Raw genomic sequence first — 12,921 nt, 5'->3', positions numbered from 1 at the left:
AAGGAATGGCTTCACCAGAAGATGATTAAAGTTTTGGAATAGCCCAGCCAGAGCCCAGATCTGAATCCGATTGAAAATCTGTGGGGTGATCTGAAGAGGGTTGTGCACAGGAGATGCCCTCGCAATCTGACAGATTTGGAGTGTTTTTCAAAGAAGAGCGGGCAAATATTGCCTAGTCCAGATGTGCCATGCTGATAGACTCATACCCAAAAAGACAGTGCTGTAGTAATAACATCAAAAGGTGCTTCAAAACAAAGTATTAGTTGAAGGGTGTGCACACTTATGCAACCATCTTATTTTATTTTTATTTCCCTCCACCTAAAAGATTTCAGTTTGTTGTTCAACTGAGTTGTACAGTTTATAGGTCACATTAAAAGGTGGAAAAAGTTCTGAAATTATTCATCTTTGTCTCATTTTATTTACATCAAAGAAACCTGACATTTTAACAGGGGTGCATAGACTTTTTATATCCACCGTACAGAAATAGAAGGGACAATGTAAATTAAACAGTGTGTGTTTAGTATCACTTTAAATCATTGTTGGTAGATTAAAAAAAAAAAAAAATGTTTGCATTACTGCAGATTCTGGTATAATGCAACGATCTTTACAAACTAATATAAAAGAATCCCCCCCCCTCCCAATGTTGCCTATTCTTGTAAAAATGCATAGGTGTGAATCCGGCCTTAAAGATTACTTTGATTGACATATGCAGGCGAAAAGGTAGCAGGCCCAAAGTACACAACTAGCTAACAACAAAAAACTGTAGTTTCATGTATAATCGTACAAGCAGTACATACAAACCCACAATGGTGAGCTTCAACCATACCCAGGACTTAGAAAATCACACCACCAAAGTGAGAATTAAACCTTTTATTAGTGTATTCACATATTCGGCAAATGCAACACGCACAAAGCTTATGTCAAGTTCACAAGTTCTACCAATACAACGATCTACTGGTAAAACTAGTTCACAAATGTTAAATGCTTTTGCCAATTACGTTTTTTTTCTGTTTTTTTTTTTTTTTTTTTACGGTTTGGCTTTCTGCTTACCATTAAACAGTCTCGGAATTGCATCTAGGTACTACAGCAGGCATCTTCAACTCCAGATCTTCAATGAACCCACAGCAGGGCATGTTTTCAGGAACCCTTCGAAAATCATAGGTTGGCAGGCGCAATTGGGCGAGTGGAATATTTTTCTTGCCTGTCCCAGTAGCAGAAACTCCTCCAACATGGCCAGCGGCAGGAGGAGGAGGGGGTAATGATACGCTATACAGACGCGTAATCACTTTCCGCAACTTAGCCTAGTGATTATTAAACCTAACACTGGCCACAAAGTTTGTTCTGAAAGCCAACAAAGGTCACTAGCTGTACTTACAAAGTACAATACTAATGTAGTCAATGCAGCCCAGGGTGGAGGGAGAGACAGCGAGAGAGAGAGAGAGAGAGAGGAAGAAAGAGAGATGAAAGGCAATCCTGCCACTCTCACGTTTATAAAAAGGACAGACAGCTAAAGAATGAGTTTGTTAGTAAGATGTACACTTTAAAGTCAGAGTACCCTTGTCTACACAATCATTGACCCAACCTGTCCCTAAAAGGCAGACAACCGGAAAGATACTTTAATAGGGTGCAAAATGTAGTGTCCAAGGGTCCACAATAACATGCACTTAAAATTAAAAAAAAACCTTCAAACACTTTATTATTCTAGAATCTCAAATGATTTTGTCATCATGAACAAAAAAGTTGAATTGGCTACTGTCTCCGGAGATGTAATCTTGCAAGTGCATAATTCTGTTATTAAAAAAAAAGGGTGGGGGGGGGGGAATGACTTCTTTAAAACATAGCCACCAAGAGAAAGACAAAAAAATATGGCATGGCTAGTTCTTCGGCTGCTAAGAAAAAAAGTACGGGAAGGTGAGCAAGCATGCATTGTTATTAAGTCAACTTATAAAATAGGCAAAAAAAGAAAATACAAATATGCTAAGGGTAATAATAATGGCAAAAAAATGGTTTTGGGGTGGAGGGACTAAAATAAAAGCAGACACACCCTAATCGGGATCTAAAAATGTATAACAGCAAAAATGTAGTAATTATACATGACGCATAAGAGGGCCGCTCATGTTATTGTTAAACCATTTGGACACTCCGATATATGCCCAATAATACGTTAAATGTCCTTTAAAACATCCCTTCCCAAAGTAAGGAGTGACTTCACACTGCACTTTCCTCTATCGTATCAGAAAATGTTATCCAACAAGGTGCTTTAAGCTGATGGGATCTCAAGTGCTGTTTCTCAGTATTTTTTTTTTCTTTTTCTGGATTTGTAAACAGTTCATGGGGACCACACACAAATACTATGGACAGACGAGCTGAATTAAGTCTGTTGCCAAGACTTTGTATTGAACCCACATGTCGTACAAGGGGGTTTAAAAAAAAAAAAAAAAAAAAAAAAAATTTGAAAAAAAAAAAAAAAAAAAAAAAAAAAGAAGCTCCATTAGGACATGCTGGAGCAGCGGACTGAGGGAGAGCCCATTTGAGTCAACACTTTGTCCAGCCATTGTAAAGGTCCGTTCAGGTGAAGCTCAATCCAACAAGGAGTGCTTGTGACTGTCTGCCGCCTGAAAGACAGGAGAGAGATGCTTAGAAATGGGAGAACATTTGAGATGTCAGTGCTATAAAAAGTGACAAAACATGATAATCTTAAAACACACCAACCAACTTTACCTGCTAAAAAGACCCTGTCAGTTTTCCCATTCAGAGCAGTGACTGTGCCCACCACCTATATGTGACATTGCTCTAATCCGAAAGGCCAATTGCCAGACCTGGACACAGTCACATAATGTGGGAGTCATTCACCCAAGTAAGTTCAAACACCAGAGCTTACCCAATGAGGGTAAGCAGGGAGGTAAGCTATCAGCAGAAAACTAGATTTTCTTTTGTTGTTGTTGAGTCATTTAGTCGTGTCTGACTCTTCATGACCTCATGGACCATGTAACTTCATGTTCATGAGATTTTCTTGGCAAGAATACTGGAGTGGATTGCCATTTCCTTGTCCAGTGGATCACATTTTGTCAGAATTCTCAACCTGTCCATCTTGGCTGAGCCTTTACGGCATAGCTCGTAGCTTCACTGAATTACGCAAGCCACTTAACTGTGGCAAGGTAGCAATAATTTTTTTGTTACTCCCCATAAAATCCCTTTCTCTGAGTTTGCTTACGGACACAGCTCTCTTCTGTTCATATTCATGACCGTTTTATAGCGCCACCTACGTCCACCACTGGCAAGTAAATTCCAACTTTTGAACCTGCACAAGGGTGTTCGAGGCCTTAAAGGTCCTGGCTCGGGCAAAACCCTGTCCTTCTTGGGATCCAGGAATAGGTTGGGAGGAAAAACTCCAGAAAAATGTCGGTTCTGATACTGGTACCAACAAGCCCCCTGATGCAGCAGGGCTTGCGACCCTTCATACAGAGCCAGAAGGCGCTGAAGCGAGAGGCGAAGATTGGGAGGAAAAGACCGTCGCTGGTGAAGCGGAAAGAAATCTGGCCTTGTAAATAGGATGTCACAAGATAGCGGACCCACTCTTCAGAAAACGAGAGGGACAAGTAGACCGCAGCTCAGCCCTAAACTTGCGGGAGAGAGCCCAGCACATGGATTCTACACCAAGCTTGCTACAGGAGCGCCACGACCAGCAAAGGAGCAGCCCAGGACTTCCCCAGTCCACGGATGGGGCGCCCACCCGGGTCACTGGGACTAGCCCCGCATCTCACTGCCAGGTATTCCACACCAACCACAAGGCAACCCAGGGTCGTCAAGTTCAGGGAGGCAAAACTGCAGGCCAGCGAGACCCATATGTGGGGGGGGGGGGGGTTAGAGCATGCAGCTATCAAAGTCTGAGGGGGGGCGGCCAGGTCGCATTCCAGGAGGAAGGGGAGGGGGCAGTTCTACTTACTGATCCAGTGGAGTGTGCAGGTAAGGCTCCCGTGACAGATGCTCTTCTCCACCAAAGTGGGGGGGGGGGGGGGTGCTGGCGATCTGGGTAACACTGACATGAACTATAGGCGCCTGGTCATGCGTGTCCCCATGAGACATTTAACTCGCTGGCCACCATCACGGCTGATCCAGCACTTAGCTAAAGGTCTGCGCATGCTCGCTGGCCAGACTGGGGTGACCACATGATCTAGATTATCCAGGCCAGCTGTTGATTGAAGATCTCTGCAGGAAAAGTCTCAGGAAAAATGGAAAGAAAAAGAACAGGAAAAAAGCTATAGAACTAAAGGTTCCAGCAGGAAACTCAGCCCTTACGCCTAAACACTAGGCAGAAGAACCGGTGGCTTATGCAGTGAGAGGGGGTTTTATGCAGAGAGGACTGCCCATAGGAGGTGCCAGGCTCTTTTCCTACCTAGTGTCCTACTCCTGCTAGGTGGCACTATAAAACCCCATCAGTCATGGATATGAAGAGAGCTGTGTTCATCAATGAATGGAAGAAAAATGTCGCTCTTACATCGCTTTAAGCATGTACAAGCAACTAACCACTGGCAATGGTAGTCTTGCTTATTTCTGTCCTGCAATCTGACACTACACTAGGTCAAGATGCAACACTTTCATTACTATAGGGGTAAGACTGGCAGCTGGGATTTTTGATTTTGCCTCCAGCAAAAATCTACAGTATCTGCAAAGGGCTTCAATGTGAACCTTTGTGTTTAACATTTAAAATTGTATGGTCATAAAAAGGGAGGGTGGGAGAAAGGGCAAAAGAGGGAAAAAAAAAAAAAAAGTGGAGCGAGGGAGAAGTAAAAAACAAAAAATACAAAAAAAAAAAAAAAAAAAAAAGGGGGGGGGGGGGGGAGGCGCCATACAAGTGATGAGTACCTGTATTCGGCACCCCAGCCTTTGACAAAGCTCATTCTGATAGTGCACATTCTGGTTAATTGGTAAACTGCTTCAAATCCCTGGTTCACTGACTGAGCAAGGAGCGCAGCAAACTCTTGGTTATTGAAGATCTTCAGGTTACAGCCTGCCAATAGAAAAAATAAAAAAACACATGTTCAAAGCAAGTATGACATAATGATTACAAAATTAACAAATAGTGTTAAAGTGTATATCCACTTTTGCAGTAAAATTTGACAAATCCCGACAATATGCTTGTTATGTGTTCCTATTCACACAGCATACAAAAAAAAACAAAAAAAAACTAAAGGCTCAAGGTTTTTTACCTTCATGGATTCTATCCATGAAGGTAAAAAAAAACAAAAACCTTTTTTGTGTGCAGCAGGCACCCCAATACTTCTCTGAGCCCCCTTTCAATCTAGCGATGTCCACGACAGCCTCGGCTCCCCCCCTCAAAGACTGAGACAGCAATGGGAGCCATTGGCTCCCTCTGATGTCCAACACAGCCAGTGAGCTGTGTCTGAAAAGGCACACAGAGCAGCAGCTCGGCGGCGAGGCTGCTCGGGTGGCCCCACAGCAAGCGGTTTGCACTGGGGGGGCACTTGGCAGGAGGAAGGGGCCAAGAGCACCGGCAGGGGACCCAAGAAGAGGAGGATCGGGCTGCTCTGTGCAAAACCATTACACAGAGCAGGTAAGTATAACAGGTTTGTTATTTTAAAACAAAAAGCAAAAAAAACCAAAACAACAACTTGCATTTAAAGGCATTGTAAATTCTTGTGTTTTTTTCTATAAAAATAACAAACCTGTTATACTTACCTGCTCTGTTGCAGTGGATTTGCACAGAGCAACCCGGATCCTCCTCTTCTAGGGTACCTCTTGTGTGCTCCTGGCCCCTCCCTCCTGTTGAGTGCCCCCACAGCAAGCAGCTTGCTATAGGGGCACCCAAGCCGAGTCACAGCTCCCTGTGTGCATTCAGACATGGAGCTGCAGCCCGGCCTGCCCCCTTTCTCTCCTGGTTGGCCGAATGACTTTGGCTGACAGCAGCGGGAGCCAATGGTGCCGTTGCTGTGTCTCAGCCAATCAGGAGGGAGAGTCTTGGATGACCGGGACACTCATGGATATTGCTGGACAGAGATGGAGTTCAGGTAAGTATTAGGTGGCCGCTGCACACAGGTTTTTTTTTTTTTTTATCGTAATACATAGAATGCATTAAGATAAAAAACCTTCTGACTTTACAAACCCTTAAATATCACAAAGTTTTACCTTTTAAAGGTTTCTCTGAGGGCCTCATGAAGGACTGCACGCATTTCCGAACAATGTCAGAGTGAGTCTGTCCTAAGGACAGGTTGAGTCTTCGCTCATTAACAGACAATGCAAGAAGCCTAACTTCTAACCCTTTGTTAGGACAAACAATGTTCTCATTATCAGTTGTAAACTAGATTTGATCATCTGCAAGCATGGAACAGGATACACAACTCCCCAGCCCCCTCCATAAACAAAGAGCACTAAAAAGATTTTACAGTGCTGGGGTTGCCAAAAAAAAAAAAAACCACGCCTTCTGCATTTTTCGTTTAGTTTCCAGCAAGGGGGTCCGACAGAGAGATTAATGGCACTGCAAATAAAATGCATAAAAAAAAAAAAAAAGACACAACAAATTAAAAATGCAGCAACCAAAAGGGTTCCATAGGATTCGGCTAGGAGAGAGCTGAGTAACCCTGAAAATGTACGAAATATGAAGGCTGCCATTGCCGCCAACCCCTTTTTCAAATGCTGCTCAATGGTCATGCTGATGATTTAAATTGAGTCACAGACCTAGAAAAATAGAGAGATAATGAAACAAGACTCTCAATTTTCACTGGCTGCATTGCTTGTTTTGGGTCTGTCTCTTAGAAATACTGAAGCCAGACAACCAGCAGCTTCAGAAGTCTTTTTGCTTTGTACATGACAGGAGGACGAGTGCACTTTAAAAACAAAAAAACCTGCTCAGCTTGTTTTAATACTGTAATGTTATTTGACAGTTACAGTAATAAACACAAGAACACTGCCACCTGTGAGGGGGAAGGCCTATTTTGTCAATGAAGACTTAAAGTGTTACTAAACCCACAACCGTAAATATCAGTCTATATATGCAGTAAAGCATGCTTGTTATACTTGCTTTGAACCTAAAGGGTTCATCCTCTACATTGTGTAAAGAGGCAGTTTGACCCGGTCTTCTCTGATCCTTCTCTTCTTCCACAGTCCCCAATATATCTCCTGATAGAACAGAGGCTAGGGGGACAAGCTGCACATGCTCAGTTTTGTGTGTATAGCTAGAGTTTTTTTTTTCTTGGGAAGGTGCATGTGATTAGCACAGGGCCAATAAGCACTGTCGAGACAACCTGATAAGACAGTCTGAGGGAGAATGAAAACTCCTCCCACAAGCTTTAACCAGACACTGATAGAAGTCACAAGACTGCTATATACTGCTGACGAGGAAAGGTATTTAGCAGTTTATATTTACTAAAACTATTGCATTTCTATGTTCTGTGTACTGTGGGAGACCAGATATAGTGAATGCAGGGTCTGGGGTTTAGTAACACTTTAAGCCTGCATGTGATCAGATCATAACTGACAGTAATCGCATGATGAACTAGAGATGCGTCGAAATATCGTCCGAAAACGGTGTTATCACATTATGCCGATAAGAGAAAAAGGTGTCGATAATGGCACCAAAAATGCACGTGATTTTGCATCGATTTTACCACGATTTTGCTGCAATTTTACTGTTCTTATGTTGAGTTTTTCATAGGTCATGCGACTCAAAAACCACATAAAAAAACTTTACACAGGTGCGTTACTGTTGCTTTCTCAATGTATTTTAACAGGGAGGTGCGTTTTTTTTTTTTTTTTAACTGACCTAAAATGTAGCAAGCAAAATTTAAAACACCCCAATGACGAGTGTGAATTAAAACAGAATTTAAAAAGGATGCATTTTTCTTGAGCTTTTCTTGCGCTATAAAAGGTGCCAATAATGGCCGACAAATTCATATTCATTTAAAATTCATGATAATAATTAAAAGTCGAATATAAATTCAATTCTATATAAAAAAAAAAACTATTTTTTTTTAAAACTGTTATTTTTAGTTTTTGGCAAAGTGCATCCTACATTTTCGGTTTCGGCTCCCAAATTTCCAATCGGTGCACTTTTATTGGGAGCCACTCATTATTGAGGACGTCAGTGACAGCCAGGATTGAGAGCTTAAAAAACGTACAAGCTGTCACCTGCTATTCCTTAAAAGCAGGACATTTGTATCCTCAGCTACTGTAGAAAAATCATGTTGAGGGCTAACTATACATGGATGGAAGAATTCTAACATGATCAAGCAATACTTAGAGAACACTAATGGAATATCCTATGAAATAAAAAAAAAAAAAAAAAAAAAAAAAAATGTAAAAAAAAACATGAGCAGATTCAGCAGGATAAAGCTCACCTGGAGGAATCTTACACACGGTCGCTGGATGCCATCCATACCGCTGATTACAGTTTGGACTCTGGACAAAAATAGCACTATCACTGAGGCACTCTGCAAACACTTCTCCCCCAATGTAATACAACCGGACTCCTCTTCCTGCATGAACACAACACAATTTTCGCACTTTAGTTTTAGGTTAAAAAGAAAGGAGAAAAGGAAAAAAGCTACTGCTGTGCTCTTTAAAAAAAATTATGAAAGCTCTGCAAAACCTGTGCCATGTGTGAACCCTCTATTAAAAAAGATTTACTTTTTTTTTTTATTATTATTATTAATTTAATGAGACCCTGTAACCATAAACATATCCTTTAAAAACATGAAGTAGTAATGTATGATCTGTACTCACATGTTTGCCAATATCTTCTTTGTAACAACCTATTTTTCCTATAACCGACAAATGGTTTCTAGGGTTCTGACATTTTCTGGAGTGTTGAATCCCTCTCTGCGTTGTCCCCAGCTGCTGCTCCCATCATTCTCCCACATCACTGCAGTGACAGCACAGTGAGCAGGAAGGGTGCACACGCTGCAGTGACACCACAGGGAGCAGGAAGGGTGCGAACGCTGCAGTGACACCACAGGGAGCAGGAAGGGTGCGCACGCTGCAGTGACAGCACAGGGAGCAGGAAGGGTGCGCACGCTGCAGTGACAGCACAGGGAGCAGGAAGGGTGCGCACGCTGCAGTGACAGCACAGGGAGCAGGAAGGGTGCGCACGCTGCAGTGACAGCACAGGGAGCAGGAAGGGTGCGCACGCTGCAGTGACAGCACAGGAGTGAGCAGGAAGGGTGCGCACGCTGCAGTGACAGCACAGGAGTGAGCAGGAAGGGTGCGCACGCTGCAGTGACAGCACAGGAGTGAGCAGGAAGGGTGAACACAATGCAGTGACAGCACAGTGAGCAGGAAGGGTGCACACAATGCAGTGACAGCACAGTGAGCAGGAAGGGTGCACACAATGCAGTGACAGCACAGTGAGCAGGAAGGGTGCGCAAGCTGCAGTGACAGCACAGTGAGCAGGAAGGGTGCGCACACTGCAGTGACAGCACAGTGAGCAGGAAGGGTGCGCACGCTGCAGTGACAGCACAGTGAGCAGGAAGGGTGCGCACGCTGCAGTGACAGCACAGTGAGCAGGAAGGGTGCGCACGCTGCAGTGACAGCACAGGGAGCAGGAAGGGTGCGCACGCTGCAGTGACAGCACAGGGAGCAGGAAGGGTGCGCACGCTGCAGTGACAGCACAGGGAGCAGGAAGGGTGCGCACGCTGCAGTGACAGCACAGGGAGCAGGAAGGGTGCGCACGCTGCAGTGACAGCACAGGAGTGAGCAGGAAGGGTGCGCACGCTGCAGTGACAGCACAGGAGTGAGCAGGAAGGGTGAACACAATGCAGTGACAGCACAGTGAGCAGGAAGGGTGCACACAATGCAGTGACAGCACAGTGAGCAGGAAGGGTGCACACAATGCAGTGACAGCACAGTGAGCAGGAAGGGTGCGCAAGCTGCAGTGACAGCACAGTGAGCAGGAAGGGTGCGCACACTGCAGTGACAGCACAGTGAGCAGGAAGGGTGCGCACACTGCAGTGACAGCACAGTGAGCAGGAAGGGTGCGCACGCTGCAGTGACAGCACAGTGAGCAGGAAGGGTGCGCACGCTGCAGTGACAGCACAGTGAGCAGGAAGGGTGCACACGCAGCAGTGACATCACAGGAGAGTGAGCAGGAAGGATGCCCACACAGCAGTGACAACACAGGAGAGTGAGCAGGAAGGGTGCACACACTGCAGTGACAACACAGGGAGCAGGAAGGGTGTGCAAGCTGCAGTGACAGCACAGGAGAGTTGAGCAGGAAGGGTGCACACACTGCAGTGACACCACAGGGAGCAGGAAGGGTGCACACACTGCAGTGACACCACAGGGAGCAGGAAGGGTGTGCAAGCTGCAGTGACAGCAGAGGAGAGTGAGCAGGAAGGATGCACACACTGCAGTGACAACAAAGGAGAGTGAGCAGGAAGGGTGCACACTCTGCAGTGACAACAAAGGAGAGTGAGCAGGAAGGGTGCACACACTGCAGTGACAGCACAGTGAGCAGGAAGGGTGCGCAAGCTGCAGTGACAGCACAGTGAGCAGGAAGGGTGCGCAAGCTGCAGTGACAGCACAGTGAGCAGGAAGGGTGCGCAAGCTGCAGTGACAGCACAGTGAGCAGGAAGGGTGCGCAAGCTGCAGTGACCGTACAGGAGAGTGAGCAGGAAGGGTGCACACACTGCAGTGACAGCACAGTGAGCAGGAAGGATGCACACACTGCAGTGACAACACAGGAGAGTGAGCAGGAAGGGTGCGCACACTGCAGTGACAACAAAGCAGAGTGAGCAGGGTGCACACACTGCAGTGACACCACAGGGAGCAGGAAGGGTGTGCAAGCTGCAGTGACAGCACAGTGAGCAGGAAGGGTGCGCACACTGCAGCGACAACACAGGAGAGTGAGCAGGAAGGGTGTGCACACTGCAGCGACAACACAGGAGAGTGAGCAGGAAGGGTGCACACACTGCAGTGACACCACAGGGAGCAGGAAGGGTGCACACACAACAGTGACAACACAGGAGAGTGAGCAGGAAGGGTGCACACACTGCAGTGACAACACAGGAGAGTGAGCACGAAGGGTGCACACGCTGCAGTGACAGCGCAGGGAGCAGGAAGGTTGCACACACTGCAGTGACATGGAAGGAAAGAGGGGATGGGGCGGCAGCTGGGGTCAGCACAGATAGAGATCCCACACTTCCAGGAAATATCGGAACGCTGGAAAAGTTTGGTTCTGGTTATTTAAAAAATTTTTTTCAAGAACAGGATTGACAAATATGTGAGCACACATCATATACTACTACTGCAAGCGTTTAATATAAATTTACGTCTGGTCACAGGATCTCTTTAAGCGAAGGCCAATTCTATGCAAAAAAACTTACTGCTGACCTATTAAGATAGGTTGCTCAATTATGTTTTTTGTCCGCCTAGTGCTCAACCTGTGGCCCTCCAGCTGTTGCGGAACTACAACTCCCATGAGGCATTGCAAGGCTGACAGTTACAAGCATGATGGGACTTGTAGTTCCACAACAGCTGGAGGGCCACAGGTTGAGCACCCATGGCCGTTGTGCACAAGTAAAATGCAATGGTCTATGTACCCAGATTTTATTAGTCATTCACAAAGTCCAAATGTGCAGCTCTATACATGTGACAGAATCTCTCATGGGCAAAAGAATACCTATATGGCGTCTGGTCATTTCCACTGTGGCATTGCGGTTCACGTTAGACAGTAAACCTAAGCAGAATCTCTCAGAATTTGATGGGTCCGTGAAGCCATCGACTGTGAGTGAAGGCTGTGACGCGTGGAACGTTTCCCCCACTCGCTGATTCAGCTCGTAGTAAGCTATTGAACACCAGAAGGCTGGCTCAGAATAAGTAACAGGCTGCAAATCTGTGGAGAAGACACAATGAAGAGGTATTATGATTATAAGAAAGAGGAGGAAACTACTTCAAGCGCCACCAGAGAATGTTGAAACCATAGGAGTTAATATGCACTATATTACCAAAAGTATTGGGACTCCTGCCTTTACACGCACATGAACTTCAATGACACCCCAGTCTTAGTTTGTAGGGTTCAATATTGAGTTGGCCCACCCTTTGCAGCTATAACAACTTCAACTCTTCTGAGAAGGCTGTCCACAAGGTTTAGGAGTGTTTGACCATTCTTCCAGAAGTGCATTTGTGAGGTCAGGCACTTATGTTGGACGAGAAGGCCCGGCTCACAGTCTCCGCTCTAATTCTTCCCAAAGGTTTTCTATCGGGTTGAGGACAGGCCAGTCAAGTTTCTCCACCCCAAACTCGCTCATCCATGTCTTTATGGACCTTGCTTTGTGCACTGGTCCAAATCATTTGGTGGAGGGGGGATTATGGTGTGGGGTTGCTTTTCAGGGGTTGGGCCTGGCCCCTTAGTTCCAGTGAAGGAACTCTTAAGGCATCAGCATACCAAGACATTTTGGACAGTTTCATGCTCCCAACTTTGTGGGAACAGTTTGGAGATGGCAACCTCCTGTTCCAACATGACTGCACTCCAGTGCACAAAGCAAGGTCATGGACAAGCGAGTTTGGGGTAGAGGAACTTGACCCAATAGAACACCTTTGGGATGAATTAGAGCAGAGACTGCGAGCCAGGCCTTCTTATCCAACATCAGTGCCTGACCTCACAAATGCACTTCTGGAAGAATGGTCAAACATTCCCATAGACACACTCCTAAACCTTGTGGACAGCCTTCCCAGAAGAGATGAAGCTGTTATAGCTGCAAAGGGTGGGCCAACTCAATAATGAACCCTACGGACTAATGCCCTGTACACATGATTGGACATTCCGACAACAAAATCCATGGATTTTTTCCGACGGATGTTGGCTCAAACTTGTCTTGCATACACACGGTCACACAAATCTAGTCGGAAATTCCAAACGTCAAGAACGTGGTGACGTACAACACGTACGACAAGCCGAGAAAAATGAAG

At 45.4% G+C, this 12,921-nt stretch overlaps 1 protein-coding gene across 2 annotated transcripts in view; it reads right to left on the bottom strand.

Moving 5' to 3' along the window:
- Positions 1 to 855: 855 nt before the first annotated feature.
- The window catches only part of SMAD2 (SMAD family member 2), a 109,179-nt gene continuing 97,113 nt past the window's right edge, over positions 856 to 12,921 (bottom strand). For both annotated transcript variants that reach the window (XM_073619352.1, XM_073619342.1), the window contains 4 exons: positions 11,633 to 11,845; positions 8,355 to 8,492; positions 4,867 to 5,011; positions 856 to 2,615 (listed from right to left, as the gene is read on the bottom strand). In XM_073619352.1, the coding sequence (XP_073475453.1) occupies positions 2,492 to 2,615; positions 4,867 to 5,011; positions 8,355 to 8,492; positions 11,633 to 11,845 (620 nt within the window). In that variant the 3' untranslated portion in view covers positions 856 to 2,491. The remainder of the gene's footprint in view (positions 2,616 to 4,866; positions 5,012 to 8,354; positions 8,493 to 11,632; positions 11,846 to 12,921) is intronic.

The sequence above is a fragment of the Aquarana catesbeiana genome, linkage group LG01 (assembly GCF_042186555.1).
Source record: "Aquarana catesbeiana isolate 2022-GZ linkage group LG01, ASM4218655v1, whole genome shotgun sequence".
Classification (NCBI taxonomy): domain Eukaryota; kingdom Metazoa; phylum Chordata; class Amphibia; order Anura; family Ranidae; genus Aquarana; species Aquarana catesbeiana.
The sequence above is the reverse complement of the archived record's forward strand: the minus strand, read 5'-3'. Positions and strand labels throughout refer to the sequence as shown.